Consider the following 22,454-nt stretch of genomic DNA (forward strand, 5'->3'; position numbering starts at 1 on the left):
GAAAATCAAACCAGGTTATTGTCGGCCAGTGACATAATCCGGATACCACCTTTGCTTTTGGGGTGCCTGACCATTATATTGCCTTCACTGGTATGAGGACTCCTTTCATCAGCAGCATCTTTTACTTCCAAGCTGTTTTGACATTACCTTCATGAGAGGATACTAAAGTTTCCCAGATGCAGCCTGTGTCAAACCCTTTCCCTTTCGACACCACAAATTGTACTCTGTCACTGTCGTGGTTTTACCCCAGCCGGCAGCTGAGCACCACGCAGCCGCTCGCTCGCTCACTCCTCCCCATTGGGATGGGGGAGGGAATTGGAAAAGTTAAAGTGAGAAAACTCCTGGGTTGAGATAAAGACAGTTTAATAGGTAAAGCAAAAGCCGTGCACACAAGCAAAGCAAAGCAAGGAATTCATTCCCCACTTCCCATGGGCAGGCAGGTGTTCAGCCAGCTCCAGGAAAGCAGGGCTCCATCACGGGTAACGGTGACTTGGGAAGACAAGCGCCATCACTCTGAATGCTGCTGCCCCCCCCGCCCCTTTTCCCCCAAGCTCCTTATAAACTGAGCATGACATCATATGGTATGGAATATCCCTTTGGTCAGTTTGGGTCACCTGTCCTGTCTGTGTCTCCTCCCAACTCCTTGTGCACCCCCAGCCATCCCGCTGGCAGGGCAGTGCCAGAAGCAGAAAAGGCCTTGGCTCTGTATGAGCACTGCTCAACAACAACAGGTCCATAGAACAAAAACATCTCTATATTATCAACACTGCTTCAGCACAAAGCCAAAACACAGCCCCATACTAGCTACTATGAAAAAAATAAACCTTCTCAGCTGAAACCAGGACAGTCACATAACCTACGGTAGGGGTAAGGCAGTAGGATGCTTTAGAGCTTGTTGCCTGAGAAAACGAGAAAGAGAGAGGTAAAGTGATTTACCCCCTGCTACCCCATGGGACAATGGCAGAACCAAGTCTCCTGAGAGCACCATGTGCTGCATCACGTTGTGTTCTGCAGCATGTAGAGATAAAAGAAAAACTGTAGTCAATGTGAATATTCAGATGAATGAAATGGGCACATTTTGAGTTGGGGGAGATAGTCACATTCTCAACTCTAGGCACCGAAACTTTAGATGTCCAAATTGGAAACCTGCTCATCTTACACTTCCCTAAACAGTCAGTGGAGAATCAGAGATTCAGAATGGCAAACCAGAGCTGGAGCCTAACTTAGATGCTACACTTCCACTGCAGGAAAATACATTTCTTTTTTGACTATAAGAAGCTTAGATAAATTACCTTCCTTTCTTAGACACCTGCATTAGAGGCGTAGAATAATGGAAATCCCTACTTATCATCAGAAATTTCTTTGCACTGGCTATATATTACTGAGTTACTATGTATTGCTGAATTACTGTATTACAGCACCGATATATATTACTGAATGTATCTTAGCTAGAAAAAGATAGGAGGATAGAGCCATAGAGCCCCAGGTCAGGAATTCACACTTCACTGAGTAGTCCCATTACTGTCAACACTCACATTATTAATATGTTGTGGGAATTTGCCCATACTTCCTAGTAAGTCTAAATACAGAAGTAATTTTTCAAGTCCTTACAAAATTAGACAAACCATTTTCTCCAACCATATGTCAAGTATACACTATAATTCTCAAGTGTCACCAAGTCTTTTTCAAATTGGAGTAATAATTATGTTAGTTCTGTTCAACCATATCCAACCTGACCGATTCATTTTTCTCTGTGGGCTAGTGGTTATGAAAAGCATTGATGTTTTTCATTTACAGCTAACCAATGGCTCTAGATGTCATGCTGCTGTAGAAGATGTCCCTGTACATCCGGAGCTGTGGTATCTCGTGGAAACATCCAGCAGCATCCATGTCACCAGGGAATATTTCTGTACTACAGCAGTACAGCAGATAATACAGTGCAGGTATAAAATAAACAGGCATGTACCAATGTGGTGTTTGTTAGCAAATGCAAGCTGAAGTTCAAATTCCCTTTTCATTTCCTCAGTCCTCCTGGGTTTAAATTTGCCTCTCCCAAGGACATGACTCCCAAGAGGGGACAGCTTCTTATGGGGTGGGTGTCGGGGTTCCACCACACGCCTGAGTGCTGAGAGGTCTTCCTGCCTGAGGAACCGAGGAAGCAGTAAACCAGCCGCGGGTTTTGGATTACTTTAATCTGCAGCAGCTCAGCAGCTGCTACACAGACAGGGCAGCGGGTGGAAACCTGTGAGACAAGACAGAAGTTTGGGCTTTGGTCTAGCCCCAAAGCCTTGGGTTCCCACACATTATTGTTACACTGGATGATCCTTGGACAAAGCGTACAGTCGGTGAGGGGGAGAAGGGAGGAGGAACGGATCCAAAGCCTGGTGAAGTTACTGAAAAGATTCCCATTGACTTTTTTGGGCTTTGCATCCAGCCTTAAATGAACCAGAATTTATGCAGTGCACATAATTTAAGCAAAGCAGCAATTAAGGAAAAACACATTCCCTTTCAGTTAATTCATCTAAACAGTTTGTACAATACATGCCACAGCTGGACGGAGCTGAAAAAAAAATAAGCGTAGGGTTTTTTGCTGTAACAAGTGTGCGTGTTACTCCAGTTGCCAAAGAAATCATCAATTTTGTGGCCATTCAGGCGTGAGGCGTTGTCAGAGGTGCTCGGCTCAGTCATGCTGTGCCTGTGGTGCAGCCATTTTGTCTTAGCCCAAGGCATTAAATACAGTTTGACTGCCGTGAAGATGATTGTCACAAAAATAAGTTTGACCTGGTTGAAGCTAGTGCTGAGCATCAGGGGACATAATTATACTCTTACCTCTGCTGCTCTGAAGCTGTTCTGTCTCTGTGTTGAAGCTCCCGTGCCATGGACCATGGGGTTCACGCACTGAGGACCACCATTGTTCCTCTTCTCGGTGTTCAGCATTCCAGCTGTGGCTGATGCCATAGTTACAGCGGTCGGCGCTGATTTTCCATCCTCCAGAATACCTAGCAGGGACACATGAAATTGTGCGATTAATCCTGAGGAGCAGTTTACAACTCTATTTCACCAGGTTTTTGTGATAGCGCAAGTCGTGGAAGGTGCGGTACACTACTGCAGTGGGAGCAGTCTCCCTCCTTTTGTCACTTTTATCCTCACACTTCCTGTTATTTGGCCTTTCTCCTATAGTCCACTGCTCTGTGAAAACATGGAAAAATGGTTAACAAGTGCTGCATATCAGTGGTTTTTTGGTCATCTGCAGATCTCCATTGGCTTCTCTACACACACAGCTGCTGGCATGACTGAGGGTTTAGCTAAGGACCCAAAGGCGGTCCCCTTAAATCTGTTTTAATTCTGGTAAATGAAGTGGTTAGGTGTGAACATGACAGATGAGACCGATGCAGATTGAGAGATTGCTCTATTTATGGCCTTGAACATTTTTTTAATCAGAAGTTGAGGAAAGAAATTAAGAAAAAAATATATTTCATACTGTTTCAACTATCAGTAATCAAATAAATGATTAATTTGCTTTCTGCTCTAGCTGTGTGGATAGGACATGCATTGTACAATATGATATTGCCCAGCCTAAAAGAATTTTCTTATCTTATTGCATTAACAAAAATCAGTTGTAATTTATGGTGAGTGCAGAGCACTAAATATCTGGTTGCAACGCTGCGTCTGAAATCCAAATACAAAGAGCAGGTGGAATGCATGATTAGAGCTCTCAATTTTATTTATAGAGAGCTTTATGTTCAAATAGAAAAAAGAAAAGAAAACAAAAGAAAACAAAAGATTTACTAACTAGCAACGCAGGTATCAAAACTGGAGGAAGAAGCAAGGAGTCGCAGATACTCAGGGAAAAATAAATATGAAGAAAACCAATGACAATTCATTGCTACTTGAGGTGTGTGTTGTGTCAACAAAACCTTCTGCCAACAAAACCGGGTGGGAATTCAAGCACAACATTGAGGGTATTAAAAAGGAAGCAGAGAAAGTCCTGAATTCTTTCCCAGAAATCTGTAAGAAAAGACGATTTATCAGTAGAAAGCAACATCAGTAGCAGCTTGCAAAGGCAATGACTGAAATCAATAATGCTTCAACCAAATATTCAATGTCTTGATATTGAAAATATCTAAAGCTGGGTAAGATTTAAGAAGTCTAAATACAAACTAGTCGCTGCATTTCCCTAAGAAGTCAGAAGATGGCGTTAGAGCTTGCCTAAGACAGTTTAACTTGCGGTGGTGGTCACTAAGAATAATGCTAAATCATCTATTTTTTGATAGAAAAAAGCTTGTGTTGGAACTTGAAAATATTACATTATAATTTATTAACAACAACAACAAACCCTAACACGCTTCAGTCTTTGGAAGCTGCCGTTTCCTGCTAGATATAAAACTAATGTCATTCTCCCACCTAAATCTATGGGCGGCTTCCTGTAAGACAAGAGTAAACCTCACCTCTCCTGCATTTCCCAAAAGCCCATATCTACTCGTACTTTAGGTCTTATCTCTCCCTACCACTCCACAGTGTGAGGTGAGAGGCAGAACAGTAAGTGGCATAGACTGATATCGTAGCCAAACCCAACTGTCAGGCAGGGAGATGGAGAGGCAATTAGCCACGTATGAATCAGAGCCCTAAGCCGGGAGTCACGCCGTCGTCTACTGCTTCACCTTGCAGTGGAGCTGTGAGAACAAGTTGGAGCACAGCTTTGAACAGGCAAAATGCTCTAGGCATGACATACTAATTCCATTAACTGAATCTTGGATGTTTCAAACGTATACGAATTACGAGTTTTTCCTTCTGCGGAGTCATCCCAGTAAATTACTTCCCATCATGTGTCCCTTTGGCCATCTGGCCTCTAAGTAAGTTGTCTGGAGAAACAGCTGTCAGCTGAAAAGCCACTTTGTTCAAGCACAAGTGTTCATTTATCAGATTGTGTTGCATCTTTTTGTCTCTCTCAGAACAATTTTTCTTACATCAGTCCATTTCTGGCGGCTGATGGAAAATTGCAATCCTGAAAATGGTATATCTGGTTGATTTTTTTGTCCTCTGTTAGTTTGCAGCCCGAGCATCCTTGTTGCATCCTGCATTGCAAGGGTGAGATTTTAATTTTTATTTTTTTTGCAATACTTGTCAGAAATGAACTAGGCATCAATATGTGAGCCTTCCACTATCACTCCGCTATATTTTTATATGGGAGACCTAGTGGTCACCAATACTAGTGCAAAAAAGCTTTTTTATTTTATTCTGTAATACGTTTGCTATTCTGAAGTTAAGAAATTTTTAGATTTTTTTTTTCATTGGCAAACAGGTGATTTAGAGAGTGGGCAACAGTTTAAAGGCTTCAATGACTTGCTCTTTATGTATGAGCACTGAGCAGAAATTACAGCGAGAATGCCTGAGCAGTGGAAGTAAGAGCACGAGATTTGTTGGCAATTCATAAAGTGACACCTATTTTATAGATGAGACATATAACACAAAATGCTGATTGCGAAACAGAGACGACATTAAAAAAAATATTAGGAACACGTTTGGTTTTTAAATAGAAAATATTTTTGCATTGCTTTTTGGGGTTTGCAACCATACACAAAAATAGAAAAGTTAACTTTTTTCTTCTGTACAACCGAGAATTTGCAAGCTAGCAGGGTGGTAATGCTCAGGGTCTTGCCTCAGTGCCACTTAAACCAAGCTAACTGTCAGGGCATTTATATCATCCTCACAGCATGGGTTCGGTAAATAACCTCCTCTGTCTTTCACTGTAAAGCTTCAGTAGAAATTTAAACAAATGGGTTCAGTAATGTTGTTTTCATTCTCATGTTCTCTGCCAAAAGTCTGTGGGCCTCCTGAGGCCAGAGAAAACAGCAGATCCCATCACAATGCTCCATCAAATCCATGTATTTTATTTTTAAATGAACTGGCAAGCCTAGAATATTCTTATGGCTCCATTCCCAAAACCTGAGTTCCTGGGTGATCATCAAACCCCCACCAACGTGATGGTGACCTTTCCCTCAGGAATGGTTCGCCAGGGTTTGGGGGACTGCCAGCCCGTTCCCATTAGGGGGAGGAATGGATAATAAGGGGCAGGTATTTCATCGCATGCGATCAGGTTTATTCGTAAAGTACATACATGAGTTCTCTCTCAATGGATGGGGGGAGAATACCCAAGCAGCAGCCCCATTGCTTCCAAATCCAAGTCTATCATTCCAGCAAGAAATGTGCTTAAAGGAATTTGCTGTCCCACGGCAATGCTTACTGTCGCCCTCCTTTTCACTGGCTTGCAAGGCTGCACGGGTGAGCTGACTCTTGCCTTGCCCACCAGCCCAATAGAAATCCTTTCGCTGCAGTTTGACAAACGCTTTTTTCAGCAGCACCAGGGAAAAAAAAAAAAAAAAAAAGGGTTATTTTAAACTGAAATCAATCCCTAGACTTTATTCATCACCCAATGACGCAAGCAGTCGGACTGGCACAGCTTGGGAGGTAGCACAGGAATCGAAACAAGCGGCAGAAAGCAGCAGTTATCCGATAAAACACACCAAACCCAAACCCCACTCATCCAGCTACACCCATTTTTCTCACTGCGTTGCCCTGCTGAGCTATCTACATCCTCTGGACGTGTAGTCGCGTTGCTGCCAACCACTCCTGCGTCAGGGGACGCACGTTCCTTTCACCCTTTTAGCCTGGATTCATCAAGGATTCCTGTTGTCTTACAGGAGAAACAGTGTCCTAAAGACTTCTAAAGAAGTTGCTGGCCCAGAGTAAGATGCGACGTGACTGATTACAAATAACCTGTACAAAGAAACTGCGTTTCTAAAATCTCTTTCACTAAGAAATCTGACGATTAAGACCAAATGATGACAGTCCAAATAATATTTTTGTGCATTTTCAAATTCAAAATTTGAATAGATTTTGAAAAATCAAATTTGCCCAAGTTTTTCCCCACTGAAATACTGGCATTGAATTACTGCTTTGCTTCTTTTCTTCCCCCCCCCCCCAAATTTCCCAAAATACAGAGGTTTTGGAAAATTTCGATATGGACAAAAACCAACTGTAGTTACTGAATTTTACAAATCAAAACTAAGAATCAGTCCCTAGGATATCTGGGTATGTTTTAGCTGTTCCCCAGTTTAAAAGGAAAGCATTGAAGAACAGTTTTACAATTATATAAATGTGTAGTGAACAGAAAGCTACCTAAAACCAGAGGCATCTCAATATAAGCATGAAGACCAGCAGGACAGGACAAACCCGTCTGAAATACATATCCTACGTGGAGAACAACAGGCATATTAAAGGTAATATAAACTGCTGGAAGAGGACCAAGAGAATAGAACATGACAGTTGTCAATAGTAACACTAAAAATAAAGGCACTGGTATTTTTAAGTAGCCCACATAAACAGTATAAATAAAATTAACTCTCCAAGAACTACTGCTACTCATAATTAAAAGTTTATCCTGACGTTGAATATTCAGACTGCCAGTAGGACACCAAGTTTTTCCAGTCTTTCTGAGATAACCTCCTGTAAACATAATGAAAAATTCAGTGTGTCCAAGCAAACATCAAAATTAGTTTTCAGAAGGAAGACTCTGAACATATCAATGCTTCTATGAACCATTCTATGATTATTTTAATTCTATCCCTACTTTAAAATTGTCTTTACTAATTAACCATAGTTACCATCATCATGATTCTTTGTGTTTCAGACTTTTAAGTCATGTATTAATCACAGGTAGGACATGACTATTTTGTAAAGAACGGAAGTTTTTTTCAGAAAAAAAATTGTGGGCTGTAAATAAAGGCATATTTCAGTCCCTAAATGCCACTTGGCAATCTGATGCAAGTTCATGAATGCATTCAGAGAAATCTGCCTGTGATGCCCTTCTTTCTCTGCTGGCTGTAACGTACTCATGCCTCAACTTCTCTCTCTCAGCATCTCCCTCTCTGCCTCACTTATCTTCCTCACTTCTCCAAGAGCAAGAGTCACCAAGTCCCATCTCCCACCATGTTCTGCGAGACCTCTTAATATGTGCTGCCATGTGTTCTTTTGTCTACAGTCCTAATAATTTTTATTTTTTGAATGAGTTTTCAGAAATCCCAGACAGCAGCATCCCTCAGGTATTTTTTAATTTAGGAGAGATAAAAGTGTCCGAAAAGTTGCTCACAGATTTGCAAGCTTATGATGTCCATTCCAAATAAGGCATGCTTAAATCATATTTTAAAACTCTTAAAAGGAGGAGGGAGCATTCTCAGAAAGATTTTAGAAGAATCATTTTAGTAAATAGGATGTTCATCACAGAGAAGTGAAAGAAAATGTAAAACATAGAATGGAAATTTTAGACATTAGACCTGTATTCTGATTTCTTCCATTATAATGACAAAACCAAGGATAAGCAATGCATAGATGCTGCTGTACTTCTTCATACAGCCTGGTTACACCTCAGAATTCAAATGATCCTTTATGAGAGTGTCTCATAAAGAGGAGAGGAAATTTTTACTCTTAATATTTAACTCTTTCTAACCAGAGTTTAGTACAGAAATAAAGAGGATGCGAGGAGGTGGAAAATGACGTAGTTAATTCAGATTGTGAAATTAAAACTAGAGAAAAAGCAAAATAGTGGCATGGATTGAGAGCTGGCACAGAGAGAAGGGGGAAAAAGGGAACTGGGGGTTTTGTGCATGGCAAAAGATAAAGGCATGACTTCCTCAAGGGTTTTTGCTAGACCTTATCTATGTATTAGGAAGCTAATACATATTTGCTAATGATCAAGAATGGGAGAAGGAACCAGATAGCGACATTTAGGGGTAGCCCTTAATGATCAGGACTACAGGAAACTTCCCAAACCACAAGCGGCATGAAGGCAGGTCTGCCTGGATCCCTTTGCACAGACCTCGTCCAAAGAGCAGTATCTTCATGAGATCCAAAACTGAACTGAAAAATTCTGCAACTAACGAAAATCACCAATGCCACAACAGCTAATGCCGTCAAGAAATTTGGAAGGGGTATGGAGCCTCGTAGTAGAGAGGCTAAGTTAATCTGAGCCAAAAGGATCAGACCTTTGTGGAGAAAATTATTCCACGTGTTTGCCACAATATTCTCCTATGTGATTTCAAAGCAGCAGGTAGTGGCCAAAACAGGGCATGAATCCTGACCCAAACATGCTATAGATCTGACCCTGTGCCATCACATGCTGTGCTATAGAATAACAAGCCTGTATTTGTTTAAAGTGTGTAGTTGTTGATTAGTATGCTAAATTTACATCTTTGGAATTGACTACGAACAAACCAGTAAGGTTCAATTTTCTGGTTCAGCAACACCCTTTTTTATTTATTGTGGCTGTTATCTCATGAATAATGCATAAGATGCTGGTTTAGAAAATGCCTGCATAATAAGATATCGCATTGTAAAAATGGACTCTGAGAAAACTCACAGTAAAGACGAATGCACAATGTTATCACAACATGCAGCTGATTCCAGAGGAAATGTGCATTTCCATCACTTCCTTGCTTTTAATGCTACGGCGTGAGAATAAGTATAGAGAGCACTGAAATACCTGTTCTCCTGATTTGAAACCCTTCACGTTTGGGAAAACGATGTATCTGCAGGCCTGAGTGCTGGTATGTACTTCTGCTGCAGAAATAAAAGAGAGCCTGGACACTATCAAAAATGAATGGAGTGGAGGTTGTGACAAAAGTCAAGTTTAAGTCATTTCCTCCAAAGCAGAAGCCTCAGGGATGGGGCCAGATGCTCAGAAAAATGGCAGTAGCTTTTTTTTTCCTAACGAGGAAGAATTTAGAAACTTTCAGGCATAGCAGAGAGTGGGTTTGTAAGGCAGGACGAAGGATCCGGAAGATCTGCAGAGGGAGGACCTGCTGCAGCAGGAAAATGTCATCAGAAAGAGTGTTTTGTATTTATTGAATCAGCAACTACAATAATGCAATAAATTTACTGCCCAGAGATTCAGAGAATCCAGAATTATTTATCTGAACTCTAATGCAATAAGACTTTTAGGTGGTGAAGCAAAGCAAAACAAAACAAACGTATTTGCATCTTCTACTCATTCTGCATCAGCCATTGAAATTCAGCGGCGTCTCTTTTTAGAGATGCCACAGCAATGCCTCCCCCGCGGGCTGGGAACAAGGCAGGGGAAGGAGATCTGTCCTCACACGAAGCCCTCCACGCAGGGCAGGTCCCTCCAAAGCTGACTTTGTCCAGGCAGGGCTGAGCCGTGCCCCGGCGCGCAGCTCGCGTACGACGGGCGCGGGGAAGCAGGAGGGAGCTGTGTTCCTCCCTCCCTCCTTCCATGGGATGCTTATTTGAACACGGCTCGCCCTAGAGCACTAACAGCCTCTTCATTCTAAGGTATCCGCTTTACGTTCAGCTCTAAGGGAAGCAGGCGACAAGAGGTAATTCTGTATTTATGCACGACAACGGGGCTCAGATAATAGCTAATAGCAGAAAAAACAATTCAGACTTTTAGATCCTGTTCTGGCCATGGTTTCGTCATGCTCGGGAGCCTTATGGAATTATGTTCTTCTGTAAGATTATGGTTTTAAAAGTCTAATTCAGTACCAAAAGAGCTGGCTCACAATAAATATATTTAATGCTTTTAAACGACTACATGCGCATTGGAGTCCTGGCAAAACTGGGAGACCAAGCACTACATCTTGTGACAGTTTTGGCTGGCAGGTTTGCTTATTTTCCTATTTCCCACCGCTTCATTTCTGAGCATAAAACAAACAAGAGTCCTATAGATTTCTGTATTTCAAAACTTCTTTTACCATTGCCATTTTGAAATGAGGTGAGAGGCTCCTCTTTGTTAGAGAAAAGGAATTTCTAAAAGATTTTAAAACTGGAATTTAGCATGCACAGATAAGCATACGATAAATAGCTCTGAAAGTCTGGTCCGATTTATTACTACAATATGAAGATTTCTATTAGAGAGTATTCAAGGATTCTAACAGACAAGTAGCATACAAGCAAAGTAGCATTAAAGCTCCAAACCTTGACATTCCTTACATGGCCTAATTTCCTAGGTACAGGCAGATGCTAAATCTTTGCATATTGGTATATTTTGATTTCAAATTGTGATACAGAATCATGGTACAACTATCTTGTAAACAAACTCAACAGCGTTGCAACTCCATGTATGAAATAAAAGGGAAATATAAAATTTAAGTTTATTCCAAATAGAAAAAGCACAGTGCAACACTCTTTAACAATGGGTGATCGTGTCAAAGGACACTACATGGAAAACAGACTCCAGAGGCAGAATAAGGGGGGAATTGGTCTGACCCTGAAGGAAAGATAGGAAATACAAACTTGAAAGAATTGTAGTCAGGGTGCTAGAAAAGGGCTTAAAGGCAGAAAGACAACAGGGCTTGATGGACGAACATAACAATTTTAATAACTGGAACAGGAAAGAAGAACTGAATTTTCACTATATTGTGGAATAAGAATTGGCAATATTTTGGAAGAGCTTTCAGATAAATGGAGAAGTCAAAGACATGGAAGGCTGAGCGCATTTTATGCCCAGGAAAATCACAAGACTGCATGGATTAATAACGTAGCAGTGCCACGTGAGGTACCAGAAACAGATCACTCATTCCTCCAAAGTGAAAAACTAACATACAAACAGCAAACCTCCGAAGTGCTTTTCATAATACTGCATTTTAGAAGGACAGGCAGTGCAGGGATCTGCTTCTCCACAAGATACAGGCTTATGTTTCAGTACCGCCCACGAAAAACTCACCTTTAAAATGATACCCTCCATGCACAATACCTTACATCATGGGTGTCCAACCGAAGTCAAGTTAGCCCGTTTTCCGAAGGTGCTGGCTTTTGGCTCGGTTCCTGTCTGACCCTTTTCTTAAAACACAAAGGAAGAGGTTCCCACGACAGGAAAGCGCTGTTTGAGATGGACAACAAGCAGCAGGCTGCCGTCCCCCTCTCAGCCGTCCTTCCCTCAGCTGAACCCACCCTGGTTTAAGACAGGTTTTTAACGGTGGCTTAGATTTGTAGATGTTCGCATGGTCTTTCCTTCTCCTTCGGGATGTGGTAATGAAACATCACTCACTGTGTTTTAGACTAATTTCCAACACAGAAATGCAAAGTAGTATTATCACGCTCATTACCTCGCTAATCATGCATGGAATTTTAAGATGAGTAGATAGCAACATTTCAATTAATCATACTGAGGAGCAGCAAAAATATTTAGGCAGACTACACAGAAATCCTTATGAAAAGCATCTATATGTACATGAAACTTGAGCTGAAATGACTCTTCAGTTTTGCTCACCAAGGTTCAGCAGCTGGAATTTGAAGCTAAAGGTTTCAGGTAAGACATTAGACAAGTATTTTAACAATGAGTGATTAGCTACTGGCCTAATTTACAAAGGCTTAGGCAAAAATGTCAGCTACTGAAAAGCTGTAAATGAAGTCTGAACATCCCATAGGTATGATCCGTATGGGAATTAATTCATGAAAGACCAGTGTATGGCCAGGTGACATTTCCAGCCTTACAGACAATGAATATATGAAAGGATACAGATGATTTAACTGGCTCATAGTATGACTGCGATCATAAAATGCTTTGGTTTAAGATACCTGTATGCACGTGAAAAAGTTATCACTCGCGTTTAGTGTTCATCCTAAAATGAGGGCAGCAGCTGTGTTAAAACCTCACGTCATCAGCTGTTAACAATCTACTAGATAAATCCATGACATTTTTGCATCTTTTCCACAGACAGTGCTAAACACTCAGAAAGCACTCAGGCACCGGCTTTATGCAAGCGGCAGAAATCCGTACTGTCAGCACTGCAAGTGCTTAAAACAATTCTGATGGCCCACCTGGAAAATACTAGCAGTTTACAAGAGTGACAATTGCAATGTGAAGACAATATCCAGATGAAACGTACAGAGACAGAAACACAACCATATGAATTGCCAGGAAAATGGTTAAAAAAAAAAAATCAAAAAAAATTCAGTGAATCGATAGAGGGACTGGCTGATCATTTTTCTCTTCAGTAGCTAGCATCCACCCTTAGCCTGAGTCCGTGATTTTCCAGGAGGAGCAAGAGTCTCGGTGTTACTTCTTTTTCATCAGCTGCTTAAAATTTAAGGCTCAGTCAAGCAAACAGCAATGCAGAAGCAATCATCTGGAGGGGCTCGGTGGACTGAAGAAAACCGTAAAATGGAAAATCCTGCCTCGCAGCGCTCAGCTGCCCATGCTAATCGGTAAAACGTCGCTCCCCCATCTACCTGTTTGTTTTACTTTCAACCTGTACTTTTCCTAAACAGAACAGAAAAGGCAGCGTGGCAGCCTAGGGAAATAATTATGCATGTCCTCATCAGATAATAAAATTGGGATAGGAACACGTTACTTATTTGCACACAGTAAAGGAACGAGCCACGTTTTTGGTGCAAGGCCACTGCCGAGAAAGGCACACCGTCGCGCAGCTTTCCAAGTGTTATGCGCATAATCTAGAAAAGAGTGCTGCTTTGTGCGAGTCAGACAAAAAGCCTTGCAATAAACTCATGGCTTCGATCATTCCGTTTCTGAGTCTTAACTATTACCGTATATCGATTTAAGATAAAACCCAACTTTAACTCTCAGATTTTTTTAACTGCAATTTATTTAATTTTTAAACTGCAGAATACCAGTTAAACTGTTCTGTTTCTATTAGGAAATAAATTTCTATACCTGGCTACAAGTACAGAAAAGACAGATTTCTGTCACTTGAATGCTGGATTACTGCAATATGCGCTCAATGTGAAAATTTTGGAAATTTTAATCAACGGGCAATGAGGTAAACTGTGTTTCCTGTATGAAATACATTACACCTCCACGTCGAGATTGGCAGGAGTCTTCACTTAATGCTAATTCCATTTTTAAGTGTTAGTTTTGAACTATACATTCCTAAACTGTAAAATATAGGATTAGAACTAGCCAGAAACTGTAAATTAATTCCTGAGGAAAAGAAAAAAAGATTTTTTAAAATATCCTGAATCAGGATATAAAAGATGGAAGGCAAGGATAGCTTTTTCCACAAGAAGAAGAATTCTGCAGAGCAATTTCCTTCTGAGCATCCTGCAGGCAGGACCTGTCATGGACAAACCCCACCACACAGGTTTCCTTCCTAAACTCTTTCAGACACTCTCCTTTTCTCGCCATCCCTCGTCCCCACCGCCCACGGCAGAGGCAGAGGGCAACAGCTCTTCACGTAGTCCATGGCAGCCCTTTGGCTCTCAGTAACAAAGAAAATTTTTCACATGAAAGATTTCAATGCTGCAAGAAGGATTTTTTTATTTTTTTTTTCTGCTGGAAAATTTTCCAGAAAGAAGGTTCCAAATCATCTCTCCTGCAAATCATCTCTATTGATGCTCAACAACCTTTCTCCTTTCTGGTACTGTGACAGCTAAGAAAACCTTTCATGTAATTCAAGTGTTCACGCACGTTGCATTTTTAGTGAATTTATTTTATCCGCGGGTAAATGACTATACTGAGGTAAACTGCGGCTGATCAATCCTAGCAGGTCTGCTTTAGACTGCGGAGGGATTTAGCAAGACTGTTGGCCATTAACTAACTGGGAATTAATCAGAGAGTAAAAGACCTTGTGGAAAAGTTATCACAGTTTATTTTAAAATATTTTTTATGTTTTTTTTTTTTTTTTAAGCTTTTGCAGTGCTTTGAGAGAATCCTAGAGGCAGCAAGTGCAATTAAGAGCCTGCCAAGGAAGGAGCAGGCAGCTGGATTGTCCTGCCCAGCCCCTGCCCTCCCCGCCTGCCGCAGGGACGGGCCGGCTGCTCCCGCCTGAGACACCAGGGCCTTTCAGGAGGCTTCGCGCAGTACCTGAATGTCACCAACAACCCACCATTAAATGAGATGGAAGTGTTTTCCAGCAATTGAGTCACAAAATAGCAAGCTGAAGGCTCACAATAGAAGAAATTTTCTCATTTATCAATTATCTCCCATACTTTTAATAACATTTTCCTTGGTATGGACTCTTCCTTTTTATATGGCAGTTGATACTTGTTAATAAAGAATTCATTTACAAATATTTTTTAGAGGTGGTGGAGGCAGGTTGCTTAGTATTTTCTGATGGGCCAAATAAGTATCAGTGACATTTTTTAACTGAGTCAACCAAACAAAATAAATACAACACCCACAAAGCATACAATTACACAGAACAGCCATAGTGCAAACCAGCAGCAACAGTCCCATCCAAATTACTTACATTCCCTATACATTAACTCAAACAACATTTGCATCTGTAACAATCCTTCTCTCATAATTTAACAAAAAGCTTAAGCACAGGTGGTCTCAATATCTATAGGACTTTTTCCATGCTTGAAAACAAGGAGATATTTAGTTTTGGGGGGTGGGATGGGGAGGAGTGGGACGACTCAGGGACGTAAAATGACAATGCTGAAGTTCTCTGACAATATGCTGAAATATTTTGTTGCTTCCAATCTGTATTTCAGCTTTTGTCCTTAAATGACATCCGTACCTATGTGAAATTAAGACGATATTAAACTATCAGATGACAGCAAAGATGAAAATGTACAGACTGGAAGAATTAACAGCAATGGTTGGGCTGAAAAATATGGTTATTACAAAAAGTTGTATTTATTAGCTGAGTCTAATTTTTCCGATAACTTTAACGCTGTCTTGTGGTGGAGTAAATACTGGTTTAGGCCAGTTCTGGAATCTTTGACTGTGTTCTATGCTGAGCAAACCCCAAGTATATGTTGAATGAAGACTGGCAATGTTGAGTAACTTCAGGTCAGTGGGTTGACAATCATCATTTACTACAGAGATTATCCATTTAATTCTCTTATTTTTTTCTATTGCTATCTAAGGTTCTTTATCATTCCCTGATCCATAGACTGATGTCATTTTTTACTGGCAAAAAAATCGTGATTTTTCCGTTTCTGAAGGAGGCATGCAGCTGGGTGCTGCATCAGTGCTATTTCCCTTCTACCCTGCGGCACTCCCCGTCCCTCTCCCACAGACAAGCTGGGAAAAGTTTGACCAGAAGTCCCTAGAGCATATGGGAATGGTTAACTCCTCTGAAGCAGCGCAGGCTCCGGGCTTCTCCTTCGCTTTGGTTTACCTCCACGTTTGGTACCGAGTTCGTACCTCCAGCACTGAGAGTGAGGTTCACTATTTCTGTGGTCTTCCAGGGGTGCGGTGAGGCACAACACAGAACTAGGTGCCATTTGGAAAGAAACCTTTCGAAGAGTAACCCTGTCAAATCATGCTTTTAAGAAAGTGATTTTCAGAGGGCTCTGACCCGTATCCTCTTCTTGTGGAGCCGGAAGCACCTACACAAACCCACTCTACAGAGGCAATTCACATATATAAGAAGTCTGTTACCCATCCATGTAAATATTAACACACAAAAAGTTGGTATACAAAGTTGAGCAGACACCTAAGGCGGCTGCTTTCTGAACGCTCGATGTTAAAAATTAGATCCAAAAGCTTTCTCTCCCGACTCTATGAAACATCCCATATGCCATTTTAAATTTCCTTCCTCTTTCTGTGTGATTTGCAAGGTTTCCTCAGTACCACACTCCATACAGAGGCTCCTGACAACTGAAATTGAAGAGACCATATCATTAAAATCCAGAAGCAATATTCAAATGGGATCCTTTAGCAAATACCATATCATTACGACCAAGGTCTGGACTAAAGTGGAATAGGGGATTACTGTAATATGTCTACAGTCCAAGAAGAGGCTGTATTTATTCACTTTTACTGTAATTCTGAACTGCAATAAGGTTATCTCCTGAAAATATCACGTCAGAATCACTGCTATAATTGTTTCTTAAACATACCAGATTTTGAACCAACAACTCGTTAATAAAATAACAGTAGTAAACGGGCGTAAGAGCACACGGAGATACTGATATACCCATATTATGCACTGGCAACAGTGATCCCTCTTTGGCTCTTAAGCTAAAATTGCTTTTTTTTTAATAAATACTTCTCTGCGGTCCGATTTATGAGAAACCATCTGCTGCACCGAGTTCTTCATTTACAACCTGCTGCTTGCTTATTCATTTCTGTTCAGCTTTTAACTTGACGTATACCTGGTAAATGCGAGCAGATGACTGCAGCTGTGGTCCCAGCCAGCACCAGTCCCGGTTGTTACGGCAACTGGTGTTCACGCAGCCCTGCTCTCTGGCTGCGGCTGCTTCCAGTCCTCCTACTGTAAAGGATGGAAAAGCAATTTTCAAAAAACTTCTCAATAAAAGGTTACCTCTCAAACCCTGTCTTCTGCACAGTGAGTCTCGACCAGAGGCTAACTGCAAAGATGAACCTGGTCTATAAAGCTTCCCACCGTTGTCAGCGATCAGAAAATAGAGCAAGCGGCGCAAGCCAGTCATTTAATCCCAGAGAAGAGAGCAAGAATTATTCACAAATGCACAACTACATTAAAGGCAACTATGCAGGATAAACTGTTAGCCAGCCAGATTGCTAGATACTGATAAAATTTCTCCTGTATTCCTCTGATTGTCTTTATTTTACAAAGGACTCAATTCTACTCCCATTCCATAGCTGTTTTGCAAATGTCTTCACTAGGGCATGAACCACTCCTAAATCGCAGGTTTCATTCCTGCCAGACCACTGACTGCAGGTACGTTTGCCGATGCCATGAGCAAGTTTTTCTCTCCAGTGCATCAGGTGAGACTGTGGGAAAACTGGATAATGTTTTTCTTTAATATGCTTCAGGAGAAAAGACTTTGCTATAGAAATAGTGCAAAGTGCAAAGAATAAAAACCAATTGCTTTAAAAGCCTTAGCTGATACTGTGAGTCAGGTAATGATGAAAAATAAACAAATGTTTTATTAGTTGAGGCACTGGGCAAATGAGTCCTGAGGCAATCAATATGCAGCTTTTCAGTTCTGATGCAAGAGAATTATTTTTTACTCAGTTGCTACATCATTTAAAAATTAATGATTTTTATTTGAATTTCAGCAACAATCTCCAGCCAAGACCAGGGTCTTACCGTGCTGGTTGCTGTTGGAAAACAGTAGGGACAGATCCTGTCCTAAGGAGTTTGCAGTCCATGAGCAAAATCATGATTGTAAGGTCTCTGTGACCACCAGGTCACTGCTTTATCCACTCTGAGGAACTTTCAAGTATAATAAAGAAAAAATAATTTAATACAGCAGCTTAGTCACTGAAAAAATGGAAATAAATAGAAATAAGATGAATTAAAGCCTGCTTTAGACAAAAATATTATTTTTTGCTACAGTTACTACTGAATGGGCTTATAAAGCACTTTTACAGTACCGGTTTGTGGTAGGAAATTGTGCATCTTAAGCTACTAGCCTACACATATCCACCTATCAGCAAGTTATCCCAATGTAACACAGCACAACATGCAAATGTGTTCCAAAATACTTGACAGTTTTTGTGCAGGTTTTTGTTAATTCAACCTTTTCCCCACGGTTTGCTTGTAACCCAGGGTGACTGCCCTGGGGACTCACCCGCTCCTGCAGATTCTTACTTCCCCAGAAAGTCATTACTTGGGCTAACACTTCCACTCAGCTGAATCAGACCCTCGAAAAGAGAAGACAATTTGTGCAAAGGGTTGCAAGGATCAAGGAACGGTTACTAAGCAGAAATGTAGTCTATTATTTTCCCCAGCTATAGCCTACGCAGTAGCTGAATTTAGTGAAAAGTCCTCTGCTTACATAGCAATGGATGCTCTTAAGAGACACTGCTCTATTGTATGGGCTCACTGTGAGTCTTTCCTCTTTTCCTCCCTCCTGGGAGCCACTTGCCCTATGAACAGTATGTATGCTTATCTTCTAGAAGATGCCTTTTAGTTTCACCACCTGCAGTGCTTCATCAAGTTATTTATTACTTTTCTACTCCTCTTCAGCCGTAAAAATTTACCCTGTTCATCACTGTCAAAGCCTCAGCAGTGTACTGCAACAAGTTGCTACCTCCTATATTTGTAGCTGTTAGGGACTCGTCCTGAACCTAGGAAAAGCTGACTGTCTTATTTTAGCTATATTGTACCAACTCGTATTGTCCTGTATGTCTTCCTGTAAAAACTAGGGAGATTGCAATACACTTCCTTAAAATGGATGTAAAAAATCCATTAGGAAAATGAGCAAATATTCTAAGAAAGGATCAGTTGAAATAGGAAGAGAGGAAAAGCAAAGGGAAAATTAAAAAATCTCATGACTTCCTTTTTAATTTAATACTATTTTAGCTTTCAAAATGCGATACTAAAGATACAAACATTTGGCTACACAAATACGTATAGTTCCAATGAGAGCTGACAAGAAAGCTAAATAGGCTGGCTGACAAAAAGAGAAGGATATAATGAAATTTTGGGGTGGGATGAGATTACTAAGATCAATATATGGTAGTTACTAGCCCTTTCCTCATTGGTACGCTTGCTGATACTGTATACCAGACATTTTTTCACCCCTGAGTGATTTACCCCTCATTCCATTTTGCTGTCCTTTGCCTAGTGTTGTTTTTTTCACTGAATTGAAACATGTGGACAATCACAGCCACCTTTTACTGCTTTGGCTTTTTCCTGAAATCTTTCCTTCATCCTGCCTCCACTTCTCTCTCTTCACAGAATTTCACCAGCTCGTTTCAAGTGAAAAATGGCAAAGAACAACTTCATCCTCTTCTCCCCAGCCGCCTTTGGCTGGTCCCCCCGTCCCCAGCGGCCTCCTCCCTTTCTGTGTCCCAGTTAGAGAAGTTTCCTGCCTCCACTTACACCGATGTCATGTCCCATCTCCTCATCGCCCCCATCCTGCTCTTATCCCCTCCCTTACTCTTCCCTTTTTTCTCACACTCTTAGGTAGTTTTCAGTTCTCACAATAAAGGCATGTTTTCCTCTTCAGGTCATGCTTGACCTCATATGCCCCTCCAATTGCTGCTTCTTCTCCCTTTCATCTGTAAATTCACTGAACATGCTGTTTCTAGTCCCTGGAGTACCTCTCCTTAGTCCTTTCCTGTCCTACCTCAAGCCTTACCGTACAACAGCTCTCAATGAGGTACGTTATGACTTTCAAGGCACTACTTAGGACCAGCGTGCATTCCTCAGGTTCCTTTTAAGCTGCTGCCACCAGGGCTTTCTTGAAGGGTGAATCTCACCCTTCCTGAAGTCCTACCAGTCCGTCCTTTGTTCCTACTAGTCTGTCCTCTCCTCATTCCCTTATCCAATCTCTTCTGCATGGTTTTCTGGTAAAGACTTTCTCTTACCCTAATCAGTCTCTACTGGACTTGAGTGTTGTCCTCTTCTCCTTATCTCTGGTATTCTCATCTGTAAACACAAATTCAATTATCGCATGTTTCTAGGAAGAATACTTACTGATCTACCTCCGTATCTCCTCCCATTCAATATGAAAGCTTGGACTATCTGGCTTCTGTTTATGATGTTTAGCCACCAGTTCAAAGTAAACATGGCTAAGGTAATGCTCAGTGTGGGTACAGAGGTAACACTCGCTGTGTTTAGCCTTCGTTGCTGCAGACAAGATTGTCACCTGTCATTCAAGCTTACTGTCCAGTATCATCTTGAACCTCTTTAAATTCCTTATATCATCTTCTTTAATACAGCATTTCATATACCAATTCACCTTCAAATTCTCCTAATTTCACATGTGATTACTACAAAGTCTTTCTTTAGCCTTCAGGAGTACAGCATAGATTTTGTGACTTCCACCTCCCTGTCATATTTCCGTCATCATTTTCAAATGAGTCATCATTTGCCCATTCCAGTTGGCCTGTGATGCCCACCTTTGTGAATTTTCACTTCTCCACTTTCATGATTTCTTCCTGGTGCTTTGTAGGTCACTATAAAAGTCAGCAAAGCTACTTATTTTCCTCTGAAGCTGCCTATAGGCATTTATTGCTTTATATGCAAATTGTAATCTATCTGGGGCAGCGACCATTTTCACGTGGGGTTTGTACAACATTTAGCACAATGAATTTCTGGACCTAGGCTGAGATTTCTAGATACTGCGGCAATACATAGTAGTTCTGAAAACATTTTAAACCCCACATCAGATCAGAGCCCCTCATTCCCTTTCCCATCTCTGTCCCTACTGTAATACCTCAGGTGCACAACTAAGAATGTACCACACTGACAAGAACTGGGAAATTCAAACTTGTAGGTCAGCTCCTGTGCAGCCCACCATCTGCTCAGTTTTCTTTTCTGTATATCATCCTCATTTGAGGTAGTGTGGAAGAAGGCTGGCATATTACCACCTCTTCCTTAGTTTAAGCCTATTTCCTAAATCACTTGTTTTGCAAAACAAAACAAAACCAACAAAAACCCCCCACGTATGCCACAGCAAGAACCTCAAACACCAAGTTCTCTCCCCTTCTGGTGACGTTATTACACAGTTGATGGCATTTATAGGCTCTCTCTCATAACCAAGCACCCCCCCGAGTCGGTCTCTAGCTGCGGAACCAGCGGCTTTAGAGGACCGGTGGGGTGCGGGTGGCCGGTCTCGGCGCGTCGGCCGGGAGCAGCGGGGCCGGCAGGGCAGGGCAGAGGCTCTGAGCGCACCGTGCTGCCGTCGTGACCCCACGGGATTTTTAAGCACTGACTTTGGCATCTGCATTTCTCGGTGGGGATAGATAAAAACGTTCTCCGAAAAACGGGTAAAGCGGACAGATAGGTGGACAGACACGCCTATATACACTATACATGTGTGTCTGTGTACATGTATATTACAGTCTTGCCCCTTCCCCGCCGGCCGGTCGGCTGCCGGCGGTGCCCACCCGCGGCGGGGCCCCCACTCACCGGGGCGCGGGCCGCCCTGCTCCCGGCCGCCGGCCTCGGCGCTGCCGCCCTCCTGCGGCGGGCTCTCGGAGTCGGTGTTGGTCAGCCAGGTGGACTCGGTCTCTCGCGTCCAGCTCTCGTAGTAGCGGGGCTCGATCGCGTCGGCCCTGCTGCCCCCGCAGCCCATGGCGGCCCCCCGCTCACTGCCGCCGTCGCTGTCCGGGCAGCATCGCGCCGCCGGGCACGGCCCCCCCCCCCCCGCCCCGGTGCGTCCCTCCGCCCCCGCTGCCCGCTCACGCCCTCCGCCCCATCCTCGCTCTCCCCGGCTCCGCTCGCCTTTCTCCCGCTCCTCCCCGGCTTTATTATCTCCGCTAGCCGCCCCCTCCCTCCTGGCTGTTCCCTCCCCTTCTCCTCCCGTTACCCCCTTCCCTCCCCTCCCGCTTCTCTCCTCTCTCCCATCCCACCGCCTCCCAGCTCTTCCCAATCTCTCCCCACCTCTCCCCATCCCCGGCTCCCGGGAGCCGGCGGCGGAGCCCCCGAGGAGAGGGACATCGCTGCCTCCGCTGCGGCGCTGGCTCTGCCCTGCAGAGCCCCTCCGGCTCCACGCGGGCGGAGCGGACACACGCCTCGATTTATATATAAATCCCCAACCTCTTCCCTAGGTTAGGGATTTTTATACATAGGCTGACAATACATGCCAGC

The 22,454-nt window shown here is 42.4% G+C and overlaps 1 protein-coding gene across 4 annotated transcripts in view; it reads right to left on the reverse strand.

Moving 5' to 3' along the window:
- Positions 1-22,083, reverse strand: part of BAALC (BAALC binder of MAP3K1 and KLF4) — a 34,063-nt gene extending 11,980 nt beyond the window's left edge. For 2 of the 4 annotated variants that reach the window (XR_012833739.1, XM_075743563.1), the window contains exons 1-2: positions 21,774-22,046; positions 2,830-2,999 (exon numbers count right to left, since the gene is read on the reverse strand). Coding sequence is in view for 3 of the 4 variants with exons in the window: in XM_075743563.1 (XP_075599678.1) it covers positions 2,830-2,999; positions 21,774-21,939 (336 nt within the window). In the remaining variant the exon portion in view is untranslated. Of the gene's footprint in view, positions 1-2,829; positions 3,000-5,617; positions 6,347-21,773 lie in introns of those variants that run through there. The other 2 variants (XM_075743561.1, XM_075743562.1) reach the window with 2 other exon arrangements.
- Positions 22,084-22,454: the final 371 nt, after the last annotated feature.

This window comes from Balearica regulorum, chromosome 2, assembly GCF_011004875.1.
Source record: "Balearica regulorum gibbericeps isolate bBalReg1 chromosome 2, bBalReg1.pri, whole genome shotgun sequence".
NCBI lineage: Eukaryota > Metazoa > Chordata > Aves > Gruiformes > Gruidae > Balearica > Balearica regulorum.